Source organism: Rhea pennata, chromosome 15, assembly GCF_028389875.1.
Source record: "Rhea pennata isolate bPtePen1 chromosome 15, bPtePen1.pri, whole genome shotgun sequence".
Classification (NCBI taxonomy): domain Eukaryota; kingdom Metazoa; phylum Chordata; class Aves; order Rheiformes; family Rheidae; genus Rhea; species Rhea pennata.
Genome location: NC_084677.1, coordinates 2015045 through 2038831, shown reverse-complemented (window position 1 = coordinate 2038831; position 23787 = coordinate 2015045). Strand labels below are relative to the sequence as shown.

The 23787-nt window shown below is 42.3% G+C and overlaps 1 protein-coding gene across 1 annotated transcript in view; it reads right to left on the bottom strand.

The window, feature by feature from the left end:
- Window positions 1-77: 77 nt before the first annotated feature.
- GSG1L (GSG1 like) overlaps window positions 78-23787 on the bottom strand; it is a 74853-nt gene continuing 51143 nt past the window's right edge. The window contains exons 5-8 of the mRNA XM_062588579.1: window positions 23583-23750; window positions 20671-20727; window positions 1358-1486; window positions 78-504 (exon numbers count right to left, since the gene is read on the bottom strand). Coding sequence (XP_062444563.1) covers window positions 78-504; window positions 1358-1486; window positions 20671-20727; window positions 23583-23750 — 781 coding nt within the window. The remainder of the gene's footprint in view (window positions 505-1357; window positions 1487-20670; window positions 20728-23582; window positions 23751-23787) is intronic.

Genomic DNA, 23787 nt, shown 5'->3' with positions numbered 1-23787 from the left:
CTAACTTTACACACCACAGTTCAGTGCTCTGAAATCATCAGATTTCTCTTTTTTTGCAGATTTTGTGGACTCTGCTGTTATTGCACTTCTTTCTGGGTCCTTTTCTGCACGTGATGTGTCTCTTCCCTCAGTGTCTGACTGCTAATTCCAGGGAATATGCTTTTCAGAATGTCACGATACACTGTGTACAACTCGGGGTCTATTTTGGGCTTGGGCAGAGATCTTGAGTTGCAGGCCTGTTCGGTGACTGAGTGTTGTAGTAAGTACACATCACTGAAGAGCACAGTTAGGATTTTGTGTGCAGCTTTGTAAGGATCATCTTCAAACTGTACCATTGCCTTGAGCTCAGTCAGGGTGTAGCCGTTGTAACGCTTGCTATCTTCTGCCAGGGGCTGCACAGTCTCACCGATGTGTCTCACTTTCCACTTCAAGCATTTCAGTTCTTCCTTTACATCTTCTAGTTCTTCCTCAATGGCTTGGAATTCCTTTGCAGTTACAAATCTCCTGCCAAGAAAAGAAGTGGCAGATGCAGTGTGGAATTTACAGGCTCACTGGGGTGAAATCAGTCCAGTTTGCTGGGGCAAGATCCCAGAATCTGAGGTTTAGAACCTGCCATGTCACTGAATACAATCTTCACCTCTCATTTATCAGACTTTACAGTAAAAGCAGATTTTCTCTGCTGCTACTGTGATTAGAAGGTTTGTCCAAAACCTGATCATGCTGTTAATCAAGAGGCTTTTTCCAATATCCAAACAGACTGTTTATGACCTTTTTGCCTTTACGTCAATATTAACATTTAGCTTAAACTCCTTTCCCTCCCTGGAGGGAGGCTACCACCTCTCTGTTCTGACTACTGCCAAACACAGCACTGTTGTTGGGACATTTGGATGGAGAACATTGTTCTGTAAGACCCACCTGGAAGCCCAACACTGAATGACCACAATGTCAGCCCATTAGAGGATAAAGAAGGAATGATGGTGGTGGGGTGAACTGTACTATGACAATTCTGCTTCCCACATGGTTGTGACTAGTGTAATGAGGGATACATTTTCTCATTTGAAAGGGATATGAGACAACCTTAGAACTATGCCCTGTTTAAGGAGCTGAGATTGACAACCTGGCCCAGACATGATCTGTAATCAGGTCTGGATAGTTAAAGGAATGTATGGAAAATATGGTATTTTGCTTCTCAGGAAACAGGTTTTAGCGGGAACATAGAATCGTTACTAGAAAACAAACACTGGGAACATGTACATCACTAAATGTATTTAAAACATTTGATGAGCAATTGTTAGACAACCCTGTACCGATCTGAGTTATGTGGTGACTTAAACATGGGTATGATCTCGATACATACCTTTCGTGATCAGGATCTTCCAGGTCTGATTCAAAACCCTTTCCTGTAGTCTTTAATTCAGTAATAGAATAGTCAGGAGACTGGGAACTATCTTCAGGAGTCTTTGTTGTTGGAGGCCTTGTGCTTTTCCTGGTTGGGGTCAGTGTGCGGTCTGATGTTGAAGCTTGTAAGTTTTGTGCTGTGTGAGGACAAAAGGAATAGAAGGAGCTTGTATTGATCCCTGGACTGACTGGACAGGAGTCAGAATATTGCTGTGGATTGGCTGAGCTGGGCGTTAGACTGAGCCTGGGGCTGGCTGGGCAAGATGCTGGAGTTGTTCTTGCACTGAGTGGGCTGGAACCTGATGTTGCTAAATTTTTATTTCTTTGCTCCAATGGGTGAGGACTTAGTGATTCTTCTGGGGCCAATCTAGTGACAGAGCCAATGTCCAGCAGGGCTTGATCCTGAACCATGGAGATCTGGCTGGCTGGTTTTGATGAAAGTGAAGAGCTTTTTGATGTGTTGCTGGAAGAGCTTGACATAGTGAATGGGGGTTTTTTCTGAGCGTTATGGTCTCTCCTGTTCCTCTGCGTGTTAGTGACATTTAGAGCTGGGTGTTGTGAAGCCCTGAGGAAAGATAAACAAATACTTTTTCTCCTGGACTGGATTAATGGTTTATAAAACATTTTGGGCCTATTTTGGGCCACTTCTGAGTCTTTTCCCCATAACCAGGTTCTCTCATTGTTTGATTTGCTACTAATATCTCTATAACACCCTCTGCTCCTGGCAGCCAAGAACAAAATTTTAGAGAATAAGGTACATAAATTCAAGACCAGTTCCTCCAGGATGTCAACTTATCTATATCATCAGTGTCATCCCTGGCACATCAATGTTTTCTTTCTTGAAGTTGCAGAGACTCTGCGAGAACCAAGGACTTGCTGCTGGGGGTGGGGACAGGAAGGGCAGAAAGTTACTGGCACGCTGAGAATGACAAATTCCAACACGAATGAAAAGGGATGAGACTGGCTTGCAAGTCAGCTTGGGCTTTCCCACAGACTGGCCCTTGATCATCCCTGCCAAGTGTGAAGACCTGCATTTACCTTGGACCCGCATGCTTTAGTTCTACACAGTATTTCTGTTGCCCAGTGAATCAGGGGAGGAATAAACAGACAAGGTAAAAGTAGAAGGGCAACACAGAATCATATCATCAGTCCTGTAGTAATATTATAGGTTACTTCTTTTATACAGCTCAGAGGAAGAGTATTAAGGTCTTCTCTTCCCCCCTGCCAAAGCTGTAGACTTGTACAAGGCTGACCAGCTCTTTTAGGTGGCTGGAAATGCCAGTTGGATAGGATCCAAATTACTCCTCTGAATATTATTCCCTGTACTTGTCTCCTGGCTGCTGCCAGACAGGAGAGATCCAACTAGTTTTTGTTTTATGGTTAAATTATACTTAGTTTGACAAGACACTGATGACAAGAGAGAAAACCAGACCAGTGTAACCTGGACCTGTTCTCATGGATAGTAAAAACAGTGAGAAGTATCTTGACCTTGAAAGGGAACATTAACATACATGAACATTCATGATCCAGAATTTCTAACAACCAAAGGATACCATACACTTTCATAGCAGCACCAGTGACCAGTTCACTCTTCTTGGGCATCTGGTATGTTCATGTTCCTCTTATGGTTGAAGACAGCAGAGAAGCCAGGCCTGGATGTGCTATAGGCAATCTGGTGCATGAGGGAAAGCACAATCCTGTTCTGTTAGTACCGAAGGTTGAATTTGCTACTTAACAACTTCTCCACCTCCTTATATGTTTCTCAGTGTTGGACACAAGTAAGGCACAAATTTTTAAGGCCCAAAACAGCATGCCTCATGCTTAGTGCCTTCACACAGTGAAGACCTTTGCTATATTGTAGTTTACTTATCAACTTTAAATCAAATGTAGGGTTTTTATAATTGGAAGAACAGAAAAAAAGTCACAATTCTACTGAATAAAAAAGAGCTCTTTAATAAAAGAAGCATAGAATGGGTTATATGAAAGGCAGGAAAGAAAGCAAGAATGCAGTCTTTCCCCAGAAATGCCTTGCTTTCATAAACTAAGTGAACAGAAATTGGGAAGGCTTTCCTGTTGTAGTATTAGAGATGCTGTAGAGCAGGATCTAGGATGCAAAATGGAGAGAGCAGCTTGGTAGAGCAGCAGGCTCCCTACCTGCAAGGGGACAAATATCAGCCAATGCAGCAGAATTCAGGAGAGAGCAGTGTGAACTCCTGCTGCTCTTCACTATCAACTCAGCCTGCCAAGGGCAGGATGTGACATGTTCGAGGGCAAGGCACTAGGGATGGAGCTGTATGTACTTGTCGGGGCTTTGGAAAGCTCTTTGCTAACTGAGTCACAGTTTGTCAGGAAAGGTTAAGTATTGCTGTAGCTGGAAAGAAAGACAAATTTGGAGAAATAAAGATGCTTTAACAGAGGTTCCCTGCAGGTTCCCTTTTTTTTTTTTTTAACTCTTCCTCCTTTGAAAAAAGGCTTCTGTTGGCTCATGAAAAAATGTTTTTTGATTGTCTAGTGTAGCTTTCTTTCTCCTGGGAACCCATAGCAGAGATAAGTGGAGATATCTTGGACCTATGGCCTAGGATTTTGATGAGCCCTGGGATCTTGCCATCACTTAGGCATCATCAGCAAAGATATTGTTAAAATTATTCCTTTAGTAAAATGGAGAAATCATATTCCTTTCCTCCTCTACTATCTTCTTGTGAACAATATACTCCATTGTAAATGATTGGAACTTGAAACAGCTTCAAAATGCAGTCTTTTCCACACAAAACTTGAAATGAAATGGAAAATTTTCCAGCTACAGAGGTGGGTTCCAGCACTTCATCCTCTTCTCTATTTGTTATGTCATAAACATCCATTTTCTGAAACAGCCCAGTGTATCACTATACATTCCTTCCTAATATGTAAACAGGTTTATACAACTGCTGTAGCAAATGAATATAATTCCTAAAGTTTGCCACCTTTTGCCAATTGTTAATTCAGGACTTATTTTCTATTTAAACTAAGACATTGCTAGTAGAAAAACATACTTAATTGAACAATTTCTCTTATGGGTAGTTTTATAGAAAATCTTTTAATTTTGGCCTTCAATATTAAGGTACTCTGACAGAATTTAAGGCTCAGTTCTTGAACAGCTATCCAGGAATATGAAAAGTCTAAAAAATTTTTGTATATAAAGCTCAAAAAAAAAAAAAAAACAAAACAAAACCCTAACCTGATGTTTTCAAAGAAGATTGACCTTTTCTATACAACTAGTCCACTGTTCCTTTTATAAGAGGTGACTTTCTAAGCCCCCTTAGGATTTTCTAGCTCTGGATTAATATTTTCATTCTTTCTTTGACTGGAAATATATGTATTACTGAAATGTTATAAGATACATGGCACCTCTGACAAGATGGTTCAAAGGATAATTTCAGTCATTTTGCAGAATAAACTCTGGGTTGGATTTTTCAAGTGTGCTGAATGATGGTTCTATTTCAGGTCATTGAAGATGCTTTACTTTAATGTTCCAGAAAAATTCAGTCCTAAATATTTAAATCTCTGTTTAACATGTGCAGAAGGAAAATGAACCCACAGATCTCAGTGACAAAACTTTGAGAAGAATGTCTTTAGCAGATCAAGCCCAAGGTGGCTTGGATGACGTTGAGAGTGCTTCAAGGACCTCTAGTTTTCTGTGCCATTGGTCATGCATGGCACAATATGGCCCTCATCAAAGCATGATGTGCAGACCTTGTAGCGGCGTCTGGTGAGGGGGAGGGTTCATAGCACAGGACCTGCTGTTCCTGTAAGAGAGGAGGGAAGGGCTGATCCATAGTGCACCTGGTTAACTGCAGAGCAGAATCCAATCCTCGTTTAGCATGTAGCTGTTACCCAGACAATGTTGCTGTGGGCAAAAGCAGGCTCGTCATGACTTGCCTTAATGTCAGGCAGAAGGAACTTCGAAGAAACACTGGGACATGCTCTGGTCTTGTCACCACAACAAGCACTCTTGAAGACCTAAGCTGGAATTCTTAAAGATGTCTAAGGGAGCTGGGTACTTAGATCCCTAATAAAAATGACTGAAAGAGGAATACTTGGTTCCCAGGATATTCCTGGAAACATCATTTACATCCTCATGGCAGCACCTTGGCTGCCACTCTCACAGACCTCTCCTATTGCTGCCTTACTCAGACTCCAGTCATGTCAACTTTCATAATAATGGTGCTCACTTCCTCATTGGTGTTGTGGTGACCTTCCTCTTCTCTTGTTACTGCTCCTCACCTTTGTTTTCCTCTGACTCAACTCTCTTGTTTATATGCAGGCTTGAGGCTGGCCAACTACAAAGCAGCTTTGCAGACCAACAGGAGTCAGCAGTGTGCCTTGCAGCAGAGAAGACCAACCACATCCTATAGCAAGAATGCAACCATCTAGGTGAGGGAAGGCATTTGTTTCTATTTGGAAATTGTGAGGCTGCACTGGGGGTACTATGTCTAGTTTTGGGCTTTCTAGATCAAGAAAGACATTGACATGCTGGAGTGAATCCAGGGGAAAGTCACCAAAATCGTTGGGGACTGGAACCCATGACATACAAGGAAGGCTGAGACAACTGTGGTTCATCCTGGGAGAAGAGAAGGCAAAGGGGAGATCTTACTGTCTACAGCTAATGGGAGAGTGTGGAGAGGATGGCGCCAGACTGCTCTCAGAGGTGCACAAGGACAGGATAAGAGGGAACAGATCCAAGGAGGGGGACACAGATTTTCAACTAAGGAAATGCTTTTTCACCACGAGGATAGTTAAACACTGAAACAGGGGCTCTGAGAGCTTTTGAGTTACCTGTCCTTGGAGATCCTCAGAACTCAACTGGACAAGGAACTGAGACGTTTGATCTGATGGACATGCTTTGAGCAGCGGGCTGGACTAGAGACCTCCAGAGGTCCTTTCCACTCTTACATTACTCTGTGACTCAGTGATTCTACCTAACTCACGCAGTAGCAAGGCACTAGTGTCCCCCATCAAAATACCCCTTTTTTTCTCCCATAATTTCCCTTTCTCTCTTCCCTTCCCTTCCCTTTCCTTCCCTTTTCTCTTCTCTTACTCCCATCTCCCCATCCTTCTCTTCCATTCCACCAGCCTATCTGGGCTGTCCCCTTCCTAACTGACATTACAACACCTGTTGCAAGAAACGCTTTAAAAATAAAAAGCTTTTCAAAGGGAGGTGAGTGTTACTTGCAGCCCTCTGGCCTAGACTAATTGCTCCTCCTTCTTCACAGAAGTCAAAGTCAATAGCTCAGGCCTTTGAGAAAGTGGGCTGTGGGAGCTGGAGCTGTGCATCTTTAGCTGCTGCTTCTCCTTTGGGATGTGAGTTGTTGTTTCTCAGTCTCTCTTGAAAGTGAGAAATGTTGTATTGGTGCATGTCTGGTCATGCCACGCATCTGTTCACAACAGGTGAATTCGGCAGATGGAGCGTGAGTTGTCTGTGGGCTCATGAGCTACTCTGGGACCAAGAAGAAGACAGCAGCAGGATGATCGTCTGGTACACACATCAAAATGACTGTTTATATAAAACAGAGATGAATCCCAGGCATTCCTTAATTCTCCCTACAAAACTGCACATTCAGTAAGCGCTTTTTGCTGCTGAAAGGTAGAGGAAGTTTATTCTGATGGGAGGAATACTGCTTTGGAGACAACTAAGTACATGTATTTGTCCTCAAATATCCTGTAGCAAAAAATGATCCAAACGTTAAGTGAGCAACAGTCCTTACCTACATTCTGGAAGAAATACAATATAGCCAGTAACTGAAAAGCTATTTGAGTGCATATACAATCTGAAATGCTTCACTTTGCATCTTTAGCAGTATCGGACAGGATTTTTTATAACATAACTCCAGATTGAGCTGTAGGAGATAGCACCTTTATGGAAAGATGCTGTTTAAAAGATTAAGAAAAAATCATTTGCATAACTGATCTTATTAAAATGTCTACAAGAAACTTCACCAATTCACCTGCCTGCCAGAGGAAAGAAAAAGATAATCTTTTTTTTTTTTTTTTTTGCTTTGCTTTTACACTTTTTATTTTTCACTGGCACAAGTGAAAAAAACAAAGAGATTCAATTTACATTTGTCATCATGGCTGCCTCAAACAGAGGAACTGGTTGATTAAGAAGAAATCTGAAGTTTGTTAAAACAAAATGCCAGTTAGGTTTTAAACAGAAGAAAATGAGGGCAGAACTGAGACCTTTAATTTTGGAGTTTTGTAGTGAGCAAGGGCCTACCTGAAGACAGGATCAAAATTCCCATAGTTTTCAGTAAAGCAAGGCTGGATCGTAGATCTGTAGCCTTAGTGCTTCATAAGAGGGGATTTTTTCCGCTATTTTAACGTAATGAATCACTATGAACTGAATAAATTACAGGAAGAATTACAGGAAGAATTGCAAAACCTGGAGTTGAAATCAATGCTGACATGAAATAGAAAGGTGATTGCAGCTGTCATGTACCCCCACAAGGAGAACCCTTGACTCAACTTTGAGCGACACTTCAAATGCGTCAAGTCCTTGTTGTCTGCCTTCTTCCAGCCCTGTGCTGCTCAGCATATAAAGCATGTTCCCTGTTGTCGGAGTGACCTTGTCTGCCGTCTGTGCCTCGCCCTCTCCTGCTGAGCTTGTGCAGACGTTTTGTAGCAGGGATGGTGGAGATGCACAAAAAGTTGCCTGCAAACCACCACCTTTCTGTGGCTCTTGCAACCGAGAAAACACAGCGGATTTTCTTTCTTCTGAGTCATTTCTACCGTAATTTAAAATTGCGATATTTAAATACCATATTCAAAATCTATGCATCTTCTGATTAGCTTGTTCAAGCAGAAAAAAAGAACAACATGCCTTACAGTGAAGCATAGGGGTAAATAAATCTTAATGTAGACAGGCAGGGGTGGGAGGATGGTAGAGAAGTTGTGGGATGAGCACAAGAGAAATTCCTGCGGGGTGATAATGAGGAAAAAAGGGCTTTTCCAAGATCTACTCCTTGTCAGATGACCCTTCTAAAGTGCCCACACTGTCAAAACAGTGACTCTCCTATTTTGCTAAAAATTAATTCATTTTGAATGTTCTTTCAGTTTTCTAAGAGAAAAGTTAAGTCCTGGACTCTGGATCGATCTGCCTCAAATAACAGGCAATGCTTTTAGCCACAGACAGCGTGCAGTATGATAGTCAATATGCTGTTTCCTGCTCTGCTCTTGCCCCTTTTGAGCTATCCCTTTCTCCTATTTAACTTTGTCACCATACTCTTCCCTCATATGTCACGTTTCTCCTGCCTTTCATTTTCTTGTTCATCTGTACTTCTCTCATCTGCCCTGCAGGTCCCAACCACATTGATCTATGCAGCAGGCACATCATATTAATGCCTAGTGGTGGGAGATGATTGGAGGAGAAGGTGGAAGTAGCATGGATATACAGATGTCTGAAATCAGGTACAATTGCCGTCTGGAGTCTAATAGCAGCAAGTGTTTCATGGTAACAAATAAATGCGTAAGAACAGAATCCTAATGTGAAACTTTTCATTCTGTCATATCTGCACAGTAGCTCTGCATAACCAGAATACTGGAGCACTGAGATGTCCCAGCCCTGCACATCTGAAAAAGAAATTCAAGATCTGCAAGGTCAAAAAAGACAGCTATTAAGAATGTTTAGAGATCTGTGATAAGGTAAGTTTGGCATGAATGAAACATGACTGGGAATATTGGTGTGTAACGACCAGCTCTATATGTTTGAATAGAAAGCAACACATGGAAGCCAGTTCTGGGGGAACAGAGAATGCCAGTTTATAGCTAGAGCTCTTTGATGCTCCCAGCTCAGACATGTTTAAACCGTGTTAAAGGAGTATTACATTTTAGTGATGACCATCACAGGGTTTAATGTAGAATCATCAAAACTATTTATTGCATTACTCTGATCAAGACTCCTGGAGTCAGTTTCTGATAAGATTTACAATTTGAGGCTACTTTTCCGAAACTGATAGCTTAATCGTATTCATTTTTCTAGTAGAAATTACCCACCGAAGTCACTGACACATTTCACCAAAAAATGGTCAAGTTCTAAGGGAAATTTTGTAGAAATTGAGAATTGATATTGTTTAATGTATGATTAGTGTTTTATAGCATGCAGATACTGTTTACTTTTATTGCGACTTTGTATCTCGTATCTTTTATGGGACAAGAAGGATGTGAGGGTCTAGACTACAGCCTGCTTTTTGGGGGGGAATTAACCAGGCCCTTCAAACCAGACCACTAAGATAAGTTTCAGCACCAAGACTCTTGATAGCACATTGTGGGCTTTCTCTAGACATAACAAGTTCTCACTAGCAGAGGAACCTGAGATCCCATCCTGGTCCTGGCTTGGCATAAGGCCCTTAGTGCTTCCTGCATTCTGGCCTGACCATGGCTCCTGTGCTGTTCTCAATCCTGTAATCTTCTCTCTCCTAAAATGACTCATCCGGTAAGTACTTACTGTCTTCTCTCATTTCTTAGCATTTTTCTTTTTTTCTCCTATTGAAAGGTTGTAGTATTTTGCTCTACAGTGACACTCCCTAAAAATCCTTGCTTTTCAGTAACGACCAGATGCTCTGTTATGTCCTTATGGAAGGACAAAAAAAGAGAATGGTATCTGAGGATGAGTGAATATTGTTTATATGCTGTTTGGTTCAAGTTAGAATAACCTTGGAGCATTTCTAACTGAGGCCAGCTGGCAAGGCCTCCAAAAAACAAAATGCCAGTTGAAATAAGCAGTAAGAAATAGCTTCTGATTATACGTCCCAGGGTCCTGCTGGTGCAGGACAGCCTCTATGTAAAGAGTTTATATATGACACTCTGCTCCCATTGCCTCTGCTAGAGTAATGCAGATGGTGAATTTGTTGAGCAATGCAGAGGACGCTCTCTCTTCTGAAGAGCTTTGCCCTCTTTGACAAAAGCAGATGTCCAAATAATCAAAGGGGCTTCGTCACCTTTGTGCCTGAGCTGTTTCAGCATGGCACTTCCCCTATCCTGTTCCTGTTATTAACAGGCCATGAGCCCGTTGCAACACTGGCTCCTCCAAATGGAGAGACCTTGTCCCCTGCTGCTTGCCACTGCCACAAGACAAATGCATAATAATTAGTTCTAATATTAATAAGTAATGTTAGTAATAAACATTCATATTAATGCGCTCTGCATGTTTTGTGGCTTGAATATCTGCCTTTGGATTTTGTACTTTATTGTTCACATCCCTTTCATTTTATACCACAGAAACAATCATCAGCTTGGCATGTGTGAAAAACCTCAGCACCGACATTGCCAGCAAACTTTTACGTGCAGGCAGTAGAGAAGTTGCAAAGCCAGCTGGCAGAATGGCACGTAGAGATAGATATTTTTCCACATGCAGAACCTGGCCCCAAACTTTGGTCGAGAGACCCAAAGTGCATGACAGTCCCCTTCCTAAGCCTAAAGAAAAGGATGTAGAAAGGCGAGTCTGAAGCTATGGCATGTACCTTTTGTGACCTTGAACATGTCATTTCTCATTGCTGCCTGCTTGTCTTGCTATCCTGGAAATTATAACACTTACCTACCTCACAGGCGTTGCAAGCCTCATCACTGATGCTTTTGCTGCAGCTCTGCATGATATTTCTTATGCAAATAATATAATGAGCTTGTTTGCATATTTGCAACTAATTGGCATACAACCAAAAGGATGAGCTTGGTGGGGGGGGAAGAAAAAAAGAAAAGCAGATCTGATGCTGGAGAAAGAAAGTGGCTTTGGTTTAGCAGACAACTGGCACTTATCCTTAGTGTGAGATGCCATTGACTATCTACTTGCGCCAACCAGGGAGGCAGATGCTGGTAATCCTAGTGCAGTTGTGGTCTCCCTGCAGTGGGCAGTTCTTGTCTTTTTTGAGAATGTGCTCATATAAGCTGAGCTAGGTGCACAGCTCTGGAACTGCAGCTGAGACTCCCAACTCTTGCAGTATTCTGGATGCTATGTATTTTCTGGGGGGAAGTGGCTTTGAATCTACACCATGCTGAGTCACTACACTTGCTAGTGATGCAGCTGAAGAGCTCAAATCCATTGATCAGTCTTATGGCACCAGCCCCTGTGAACAGCTTTTGAGAATTTGGCCCCAGTCCTTTATCATCTTACAACGATAAAGTAAGAATTGAAATGACTTTGGACTCAAAAGCCTAACACTGAGATGGGATTGTGGATGCTGTGCAGTATAACTTGTTTTCATTATCAAATTTTTAGCATTTGCAGTTTGGGGAATGGGATAATAAGCAGGAGTAATAAAGATTCGAAAGTGGAAGCTGCATTCATAAGTAAACTCTGAACTCGGAGCAGAACTCCACTCACATCACTTGCTTAAACTAGATGGGATGTGGTCACAGCAGGTAACCAACGTGAAGCTGAAACTGATGCGATGTTGAATAATGGCCTCTATTCTTTAGCCTGATCTTCCTGTTGCTGTACCCCTATCTGCCAAATGAAAAGGCCTTTCTTTTCTCCTCTCCTCAGGGCAAGTGTGGTGTCCCTGGGGGATTCCTGGAGTTGCTGTTTAACAAACCATTTCAACCGACATACATCCATATTACCTTTTAAAGGGTGGTCCCGGCCTGCCTCCCTTCTTCTGCTTTGCCTCCCCGGAGGTGCTTGAACAGCAAGTAGTGCTCCCCATTGGAATGAAGGAAATATGTGGGGAAACGTATTTGTGTAAACACCAGAAGAAACAATAGAACTAAAGGAAAGGTCAGTGCTGATAACTAAGAACGCTGTTTACAGCAGTAAAATCATCAAAGCCAGAAGGCCCATGCTCAGGTAAGGTCAGGACTATTAGAGCTGTTGCAAGCAAGGAGGTAAAAATTCAAGGCCATTCTTTTGCGCAATCGATTGGCTTAAACCAATTGCAAAACCACAAGTTTAACTTACAAAGTGACTTCTGTACTGTGCACAAGACTGCCAGCCCTTTGGGTCATTGGCTTTTTTGCATAACGTACTTCATGGCTGTATTATCGCAGTGCAGCGACCTGAAATAATTACTCTTGTCCTCTGCACCACATCAGTGTCACTGCTTGGCAGTGCCCTGATAATTGTGCTGGCGTCATTCTGTGAAGGGAGTTGCGGTACGATGGACTACTATAAACATTCACCCTTCTCACACCTTCACAACAAGGTCACTTCCTTTGCTTGTTGGTCTTAGTTATGGGCTTCCCAAGTGTGTGCTGTTTACCTTCAGGCTTAAAGTCAGAGGGAGAAGATGGATATAGAAATCTGATCTTCGAAACAATATTAGGCGGCAGGAATAACACAAGATGCAAAGTGTTATATTTGAGCTTCTCAAATGTGCTTGCTCCACTGATGCTTAGGGTCAGCTTCAGTCGCAAGGAGGTGGGCTGAGTTATGAAATACAGTTTCTTAGATACTGTACAAGGGTAAATGCTGACTACAGATCTGCAGAATTACACTGACTTCCAAAGGTTATCTACTTTTCACTAGCTGAGGATCTAGCAATGAGACTGTTATTTGCAGTCTAACAGTGCAGAATGTGAAAATGCTGAAGAAAATGCTAGTAAAAGCAAAGAGTTAGGTTGGGTAAGGAGACCTGAAGATGGCATATTTAAAGTATTATATATGCTACTCTTCTTTCCTATGATTTTCCTGTCATTTGCTACCAGCTATTGCCAGAGGCAGAATACTGGGCTAAATGGACTTTTGGTCTGACTCAGCTCAGCCGCTTTCATGTTCCTTAATATTTTTTATAGGCTAGGTTAGACTTCTGCCATAGTGTATTAGCTCTAATAAATCTAGTTATTAGATGCTAACTCTCTGAATCAGGGCCATGAATCCACCCTCAAAGCAGGGACTACAACACGCTTTGGTCTCCTGTTAAGATTAAACCAGTCTTCCCAGTGGGATGACTGACCAGTCTGAATACCAATGAAAGGTTTAGCTTGTGGCCTGCAAACTGAACCTCTGCTCCAGGGGCTTGTGTTTTTCTATAAAGCAGTGACTTTTCCTAAGTGAACAGTCTTCAGTCTTTTGGAAAGTCGCTGTAGTTTGTCGCTGGAAGTGGGGGTGATCAGCCATTAGTCTGCCCCCAGCCTTCTTATGTGGAGCAACTGGGGGTGGAAAAGTTCTGATATCATTTTAAGTTCTGGGATTTACTGGTAATATTTCAGTTCCTGTCCTACTTACCTACCTACGTACCTGGAGATATTAACTGCATGACTGGTTACAAATCTTACTACAGAGTTAAAGAATGATCAATTACTGGCAGTCACACCTTTGGATAAATTCACTTTCTGAATTGATTTATTGTGAGGTTTGTTAACTGGTCCAGGGAAATAACTCCATATCACAGGTCTTCCACTTTGTGAGGCCCCAGAATTAAGGTTAATCTTACTTTTGCCCTTGGATTTAGGACAAAAGTGGGAGGGCTCTTATATAGCTTTGGGGATGATTTTGGCTATATTGTTAAGAAAAAGGAGAATGATAGTTCTATAGGTATTTTATGCGGTGACTGGATAAACCTGCTGCCAGTTAAAATGAAGGAATGACTCTACAGTTCATTCCAAGAAAAAGGGAGCTGGAATATTTTAGGGAAACTTCTTGAGTGTGTAAGAGCAGGAGGAAAGAAAACTTTTAATGAAGGGGGATGCCCTTGGGTTTGCATCTATGTCTGTAATAGCAGGGTGTGATAATGGTCAGAAATTCTGTGTTTTACCTAGATTTCACATCTATCACTTTTTTTCCTCCTCTTGTCCCCCCCCCCGCCCAAGATCATGCTACATTCTGTGTGTTTGTAACTTTTTAGCCTGAAATAGTCTTTACAGGTAAGAACATAGCATCATCTTGAAGTCTAAGTAGCTGAAAGTGCACATTTTGTATAATGCTTGCATTAAATCATTAAGCAAAGCAGCAATGGGAAAATCTAATTTTTGTTTGCTTTCAGGTGTAATTGATTGTAATTCAAGGCATTGACCTGAACACACTGAATGAAGTACCATGTGATTTGGATATATGTCTTCTCACTTGCAGTTTGCTTTTACGAAGCTGCCAGCACAGCTGTGAAGGTGAGCAGCATGTCCTTTACATCAAAGCGCTGGAGTGGAGCTGGGGAGGGGGGTAGGACTAATAGAACCTTGGTTCTATTCCTTGAAACACCTCACAATATCAAGAATTGTTATTTTTTCTTTGAAACAAAGACCTTTAGATAGTCTTCATGATGAAATAAGCCCATTTGAGCATTAGCCAATAGCCTGGTGTGTTAGGAGTTTTCTTGGGAAGTGATGACCCAGATCAATTTTGTATTAATAGAAATTTTCTGTCTGTGAAAATGAAAGATATGGATCTGCTTGTGGAAAGGCCTCTAACTGATACGACATTTCAAAGAGGAGGAGATACCAAATGAGCTGGTGATAAACCAAGCTTGAGAGCAATGCTAGTACTATCATGCCTGTGGGAAGATAACCTGCAGGGACATGGGGCTAAAGAGCAGTTTAAGCAGGTCTGATGAAGAATCAGGTGCCTCAGTTGTGAGGACTGTAGACATGATGCTTCCATGACTATTTAACTGAAATGTGCATCTCAGCAAGACAGAGGCAGTAAAATGTTATGAGGTTTCCATGTTTTAATAGTTCAGAGTCAATCTTAGAGCTCTGCCAAGCAGGCCACTTTCCCAGCTCTCCTTTCTACTAAAAGAGGAATCACTTGCTTTCTTTTCAAGGAAATTTATGCATAAAACTACCCATATCTTTCCTGGAGAGTAAAGGAAAAGTACAGTAATCACAATGGGCCAGGAGCCATGCTCCAAAATTGATCCATAGAACCACCAACTCCCATAGCCTTGAGTAAGAATTTTTACAAATGCTGAATAGAAAAATAGTAGTTTTCTGAGTAAGAATTAATAGAAGCACAAGAAATGGCATTTAATTATATTAATCTTATTGTCTATCAGAAGCTACTTTCAATCATTTTATATTCAATAGCATGCATCATCATGAATTGGTGATAGAGAAAAAAAAGATAGCGATACTGCAAGTTATACAGTTGTAAACTAAAGCATATTTTTAAACCACTGTGAAGTCACAGCTTCTTGAGATAACGTAAAATTATACAATATGTGCAAATCCTAAATTGAATCCTGGAGAATTTTGTACTGTTTATGTGTTAGTGGATTATCATTTGGGTAGTACTATCTGGGGAAAGTACAACACTCTGCTTTCACAAGTTCCTACTCCAAACCCTATTCTTAACCCCAGGGAAGCAGTATGGGGACGGTACAAGCCATTGTGTATTGGACATATTCGGAGCCACTTACTATTTGGGGAGCAGCTATGGAGGCACTGTAACCTCAGGTCCCCAGCCTCAGCCCTCTCTTCCTCAGTCCTGGAAAAGAGAATATAGAAGTAGCACTTTTAACAGAAACAAATGCTGCTCCCAAATGTACAGAAATGGAAGGGTGAAAATCGATAAGAGTACAACATACCTGGGCTCCTCCATCTATAGCCAGCCAGGCCCATTATGGTGATCGTAATGGTCTCAGGAAGGACTTGGATCCATTGGCTTTGCCCCTCTCAGGGGAAAGCTTATGTAAAGAGGCCATGGGGAATAGAAATGAGGGGCTCAGGGCTGCGTCTCTCCCATTCTGTCATTCTTCAGGATGAATCTAAGCATCGGGGACTAACAGCATTGTACAGTACATGTGTGTTGGAAGTGGGTATGTTGCTATTGCTACACCATTTAAGTGCCAGTCCATGTAATTTTCCGGAAGGAACAGCTCTGCAGATAAACCTTCCTGTGTTGCAGAATAAAGTACAGAATAAATGCAAGGCAGAATGTTGCACTCATCATTGTGTGCTAATGAAAGGTGAATAATCAGATTTGAAATTCTTACTGATGTCTATATGAAAAAATACTGACTCTGTAAATGGGAGGTACTGCAGCTCAACAGCTTAAAACCTGTTCAAATATCTAGGTGACCGAGGTGGACATCAGAGCAAAAGGTTGGTATGCCTTTGGAAAATACTGGCTGTGACCTGCACATCAATTTATAGGAGTACAATAAAGTTATAGGAAAAAAAGGTAAGATTAAGATACCTTAGAGAAATGTTGGATCAGAAATAGTTCTGATTTATCATCTCTGCTACAGTTTTGGTCCTGATGTCTGTTTCCACCTACTCCTAGCATTACAAAACTGCATTTTCAAGCCCTGAAGAAGCATTTTGTCTGTACTAGTGTCAATGAAAGTTTCAATTCAGTTCATACTAGAATTTCACAGGTAGCATCTGCCTGATGTTGAATTGCTTTTGCAGATCAGAGCAAGTACTCAGTCACCAAGACCAATGCAGTGAAATCAACTGCTTTGGGATTTACTTGCAAATTTGTATGTTGGATTAAGAGTGCCTAGCAAGTGAAATTTGCTTCACAGGGAGCAGAAAGCTGGAGTGGCTGAAAGAGGGGTTTGAAGTATATAAGAAAAGCAAAAGAAGAAACTGGGGACAAACTTCACGAAGGCATTCAGCACGATAGCCTAGATGCACTATCTCCTGCCTGAGCTGACATGATAGTGTCAATGTAGCCAGTTCTTATAATATGAGCGTGCCCTAATTATAATACAGCAATAGGTTGGGCTAAGCTGCTAGAATTGCTGCATCTACTATTGATTTCCATCTTGCCTTCCCTTCACTGCTTCTTTTGAACCCCAAAACTAGGCAGCTGCACATAGGTGAGAAGTTATACAAAGAAACCTGAAAATCTGACAGTCCAGGTGCACCCAAAGTAGTGCTGCACTGGAAGGGCTACCTCTGTCCCATGCTTGTGAGTTTTATTATCCCAGGACCTTACAGTTGAGCTTTTACAAGGTAGAGAAGAAAGTGAGGGAGATCAGAGCAGTTTCCTGATTCCCTGCCCTGGACCTCACTGCAGAACAGCTGAATCTCTGTGGTAGCCGTCAAAGGGAAGGAGGCCCTGGAACTGCTGGCTGTGCTCTGCAGGGAATTGCACAAGCCAGCTGCAGTGGAAGTAGGGGAGGTCTCAGCATGTTGACATTCTTTCATAGCATGTCAAATGAGAGAACATAGAACCCCCATCCTCCTAACTCATCTAGAAGGATCCTCAGAGCGAAGGAAGCAGAAGAACCTGTGGAGTGATACCTCCTCTGCAAGCTGGTGTGAACTGTAGATGAAAGACCATGCTCAAGATAATATGGGGCAAAAGCAACTTCATATGAGACAGAGAGGAAGGAGAGCTAGACAGCTATTATGAATTGAAACCTAATTAAACTAAAAATTGAAGAAGATGAGCAAAAAATGTAACAAAATATTCAGGCAAAGGAAATAAAATAGAAAAAGGGAGGACAACAGATAATAGGACAAGGATCAGAAGCTGTGAATTTGCAGCAAATTCTACTGATAATTTTACAGAATGCTTAATACATGAATAATGCCTCCAAGTTCTTATCATTTACTTGTTCTACCTTGAGTTACTCTGAGAATAGAAGGGCTGAAATGTCCCTTGATTTTATGGTGTGAGCTACATAGTCTTTTTTATCTGGACTTTTCAAACTATATGCCTGGGAGATAAATAATTGTTGAATGTAACACCATGCAGCCATTCAAATAGTGATCATAGTGCTTAAAAACAGTAAAATGTTTTGTGGTTGCTTGTAGTCAGCGAGTTAGACCATCTCTGTGTAAGCATGTAGTCTGCAACTAGTCTGCAAACCTATCCTAGGTTTGGATACCTATATGTGCACTGTTCCAGGTGGAGTCAGAACAGGTTGTAGAGCAGCATTTAGGGTGTACACACATGTTCATCCTCTCTGAAAGGCCTTTACTACGTTCATCACAGCTGAGGCAGTTCTTACGATGTGAAGACTGAAGTTAACAAGCAAGCGTGTCCCTTAAGGGATGTTTCCCTCTCTTCAAGTCTATAAAGTGCTTTAATTTTTTCTTCCAATTTTGCCTTTTACTTCAAATTTACATCTGAAAGAGATAGACCGAGGTGGCAGTCATGGAGACTGTGCGAGGCCCATATGCTAGAGGAAGGAATTGGAGCAAGTCATGTGCTGACTTGGCTTGTCCCCAGCATGTCCCTCGGCACTGGTTAGTGGACGTGGCACACACTTTTGGAATTGGGAGCTTTCATGGAGACATAACAGGTTTATCATCTAATACAGCTCCAGTAAATCTTTATTTGGGATCTTAAGGAGTCCTCAAGAGAAGGTGATGCAGTTATATGTCATTTAAATTAACTGAAGTATAGTGATGCTACATTTGAAAAAGTACTTGCAATATTAGTGATGTTTTGCTGTCAATATATTTCATAAAAGAAACATTGTCTTCTCTGAGAGCAGGGACCTGGAGAAATATGTTCCAACAGAGAATTTCTGTCAGGCAAAATGGGGGCTAACTCCTATCCTGTCTTTCAGAAGATAAACTGCAGCTGTGGAGAATAATGATAGAGCTTTAGCTTTCAACAAAAATATATTATTCTTAGAAAACTGCCCGTCGTTCTCTGTTCAGCACCGAGACTAGCTGCTTGTGTACAGGGTGCTCCATGTGTACTTGGGTAGAGGAACATGCATAGATGGGGGTAGGGATGTGGGCAAAGCAACTGGAAGGAAGAGAGCCTGGAAGGTTTTATTTACAGGATATGAAAAGGAACATGGAGGTGTAAGAGTAGGAGGGAATTTGAAGTATCCCTGGATATGTGTGCAGGAGGGAAGGCGAATCTAAGTTATTTTCTATTTGTGCAGAGGAAGGACAGAGACAGAGGCAACTGCACTTGCTGGGACTGCCTGCACTTTGCTGGTGACATAATTCATATGAAAATACTGTGTTACTAATTGCTCCCAGGACCCTCTGCATTGGCTAAGACTACATGGGTCAGAGGAGTGAAGCGGATCGTGAATATGCCAGTGGTAATGCTGCATGGCTTTGGATCTCTGGAATGATCCCATGGTAACGCTCTCTCTGGGCTTCTTGTTATATATTCAAATACAACAATTAAAATCATGTGAAATGAAAAAGTAAAGTCATAATCACAGAGTACATCAGTTGACAGCAAAGCCGAGATCACGTATCAACAACCTGCTAGTTAAAAACATTGTAAGAATGTTGTAATTATTAGTACAGAGACATAAGACAGTCGTAGATGAAGTGCGTGTGCTGGGAGGTCTGTGGAGCGTTATGCTGAAGGATGAGCAGGGATGTGGCAGAGGCATATTCCGCGCAAGAGGTCCGAGAGATGCCGGCTCTCGGATGTGATACGAGGCCTGAGCTGTACCTGTGTGGTTTGGAGGTGCATGTGCCCATACCAAAGATGGGAAGAGCATACACACGGGGCAAATGTGTATTTTAGGCTACCTGTATTAAGAGGAGCACTTCCATTTTGGAGGGAGTGTTTGGGTGTCTGCTGAGGCAGTTGTATGTACATGGATTTCCGTTTGGGAACACCACGTGCTTGGGCTGGGTTTGCTGAGTGTCTGTGAAAGTGCCTGGAGGATGTGACCAACAAGTGAAAATGTGCGGAGAGACTGAAAGGATGAAACAAAATATACAGGCCTGTGAGAAGGCAAGTAATACAAACAAATGTATTAAACACAGAGTGGCTCGGACCAGTACGCAGAGGAATTGCAAGGAACAGGTTGGTCTGTAAGTATCTTGTCTAGTGTGGAGCTAGTTTTGTATGTTCTATATATAGAGAGAGAGAGAAAGAGAGAAAAGGAGAGGTAAAAAGCATATCGGTTTTTACTGGCTGAGGTGGGACTTGTATCTGGTCTAAAGTGAATGTGTTTAATACCCTGTTAGTTGCATGGGTTTCTCCCAGGACACCTGAACCAGCATTTACTGCTGCATTCAGCTCATTGCCATTCTTTGCGGCCCAGAATCGGCACTTGACCTGATTGCCTGGTGTGTTGGTGTGAAGGTCACTGAAATTACAACTGCTCCACTGTGAATTCGATTGGAGACTGAGATGTGATGTTGATTTACATATATGTAAAAATGGGAGAGTTTGAAGTGTCATATGGAGAGTGCAAGAGGAATCAGAATCGAAACATGCGATACAAATGTGGGGAGACTGAGAGGGTTAGAGCCTTCCTCGCAATTAATGTTCTTTGCTATTTGTCGTTCCAGAAAGGGTAGTAGTGATACTTTATCAAGTTCCATTAACTTTTCCCAATATAACTCAATGTATTCTGTTGCTTACAATTCTGTCATTCTGTCATCTGTAATTCTGATTTCAATAATTCAGTTCACTGTCTTTCCATCACTTACTGCTGATTTCGCCTGAGGCACACGCTGACCGCTTTCCCCTCACTGTGTATTTTTTTCCTACAAAAAATTTAAAAAAAATCCCTGTCACATCTAAAAACAAAATTAGGAAAATCATGGTCATTTCAATCCTTTCACCGATCCTTCCAGAATGTATGAAGGATAGAGGGACAACTTGTAATTTAGCAGAGGAGTCACTGTAACAAGAGACTATTAATGAGTCTATTAACCCACCTAGCTATTAACCTCAACAAAGTAATAAGCATGGAAGGTCTCTCTTTCTTCCTGCTCAGGAGAACTCCTTATGTTTGCTACAGAAATCTCTGGTGACTCCAAATCTTCCGTCTCCTCTGAGCTTGCCAACCACTCTCTTCCACCACTGAGAAACAGCCACATCTGTCAGCAGAACAAGAACGAATCCTCCTCCTGCCTTCTGCCTCCAAATTATCTTTACATTGCTTCTAACAATAGACTTTTGGTAAACCTTCTCTCTGTGGTTATTGGCTCTTCATTCCCCGTGGAGAGGGAGGGACTCCATCCCCCCTGCTTTGTAACTGGGATCAATGTTTGTATATCCTTCACATCCTGCAATTTTAAGTAAAGCCTCAAGCTTTTCCCAAAGGACAGCAGCAGGTATCCCCATGTAGCTGCAGAGTATAACAAAGAGGTTGTATAGAGTTATCTCTAGCAGAACTCAGAAAAAGATGCTTTCCAGCATGGCATATCTACATCACTGAGCAGTAAGTGAGCCTTTCAGAAAGACCCTGCAAAATCTGAGGTCTTTTCTATTCTGTTTGTGGAACAACTATTTCTTAGTACTCGTTTGTATGACTTCCAGAGCAGCTGATATGAATCCTATCTCTGCTGTCAGTGCATGTAATTGCTCCAGTATCTCGTGTCAAGGTCCATTATAAACCCCACTGAGGCAAGGATAAGGTGTGCCTGACTCTGCATTTGGTAAAGGCAAGAGAAGAGAGCTGGGTGGTAACAGGAGGGGAGGAGAGGATGGGTGGACAGGGCACAGAGCCTGGTTTGACTGTGGACTGACCAGCATGTTTTTGAGAAGGGAGAATACTTGACGTGTGGCTCATGGTTGCACTGGGCAAACAGTAGGTAGAGATCGCTGCTGACGTGTATGGACAATGATTTTTGTGTGTATAAGAGTGTGGGGGAAGGGAAGCATGTTTTAGGAAGGGGGTGGTTGATGTATCATGGACCAAATATGGAAGGAGATCGGAGGCCAAACAGTGTGTGGGAGGAAACCAATGTGTATGAAGGGGAAGACCAATGCATATGCCAAGATAGTGTGTAGACAATGTATGAGCCATGCTGGATGGAAAGGGTAGGGCTTGTGAGCATGGGAGTGTATGTATGTATCTATCTATACATATCTATATATACACACATATTTATATGCTAAGAGCTGTGCAATTGTTTAAAGAAGGCATATTCAGGGATTTCCAGGGTTTGTGAGTGAAGTGATGAAAAGCAATGTCTAAACCAGGATTAGTTGTGTGGAAGAACAGGTAGAAGAGTGAAGAACTTGATGTATGTGAAGTGGACAGTGGAAGGAAAGAGACTGTGTGTGTGAGAGAGAGAGACAGATGAGCTCTGCGTGCTGAGGGGTAGAGGCTGTGAATGCTGGGTATACTGGCATTTTGGGAGGATGTATTGAGTTTGTAGGGAAGCTTATAACAGTTTAGTGGGGTGAGCCCTGTGTTTGGTCCAGGGCTAGCTGTTTTGTGGGTATTGGGGTATAGAGGCAGTATGTTTTGTATGGTGGAGCATGTGTCTGGAGGAGCCACAGGGGCAGTGTATCTCTATGGAGGACTTTGATCATGCAAAAGTAGAGGAAGAGGCACAATATGGGGCACTGACTGTGCATCAGGGATGGGAAAATATCTAATGCATGTAGGTGATGTTCATAAATGTAGGGGGTGGGTGGCAGGAGAGCATGACAAGGAATGTTTCTTCTCCAGAGGACAGGAAATACTTTATATGAAATGGAGAAGAAAAATGTCAGTTAGTGTTCCTGGTTGTCCTGTCCTTTCCATGGTGATAAAAGCACTCTCTGGCCAAGGAAGGAGCTGGGTATGGAGCGCTTTGATGAATATTGTGGCTGTTGAGCCGTTGGCTATGAAGAATCATCCAGCTCTGCGAATGTGTGCCTGTGGGCAGGGCTGGGCAGTGCGTGCAGGCAGGCAGCATGGGCTGATGGACAGTGTATGGGGTAAGCAGAGCATAAGATGGGCAGTGTGTGATGGTGAGCTGTGTTTAAAAGGAGAGCTGGTCTGTGGAAGAGTGGTTCTAGGCCTTCAGGGCTCATACAGGATTTAGACTGAGTTTAAGGCCCTGGTAGCAGTGCATGTGGCAGTGGGGCTGTTTCTGCAGAGGAACATATTTGTGCAAAACAAGTGTGAGCTGTTTGTGTGGAGGAGCCCAGGATGGGTTGTGAGCATGTAAGTATGGAAGATGGCAGCTCAAGTGTGGCTTGGTCGTGGCTTGAAACAGTGTCAAAGCAGTGGTAGGGTTATAGGAAGGTGCTCATTACAAGTGCTGAGAAAGGATGGTTGTAACATTTGTTATACTTCTGTAATTTTCCCTGCTGAGAGAGGGAAAATCTGCTTGCATTTGCAGCATAGTTTCTTATGAAATGCTATGAATCAGACACATACTGTAAGGACTTGCCAGTCTTGTGTTTTAATGAGTATATAAGAAATGGCAGGCACTGGGACATCACAGAATTTAAGAAAACACAAACAAGTAGGAACTTTTGCGTTTCTCTTTAACACACATCTTCTCCAAGTATCTCAGAGACTTCACCCACATCTGCTGAAATGGGTGAGAGCCTGGAATTTCTGAGACTAGCAGAGTCCACAAAAGCCTCCACTGACCGAGAGACTGACTGCACTGACCTTTCTCTGAAGTACTTGATGGCTTCCTGGTCTAGGAAGTTCTGCTCTTCTCGAAAGCCCTGCTCAAAGATTTTGCGCTTGTGTCTGAACTCAATGACAGTCTTAGTGTAAGAGTTCAAGGTAGTAACGGAGGCCGCCATGCAGCAGGTGAAAGAACCCCATGCCAGACTGTGGAAAGAGAAACCAGCAGACAGAGCTGGGTTAA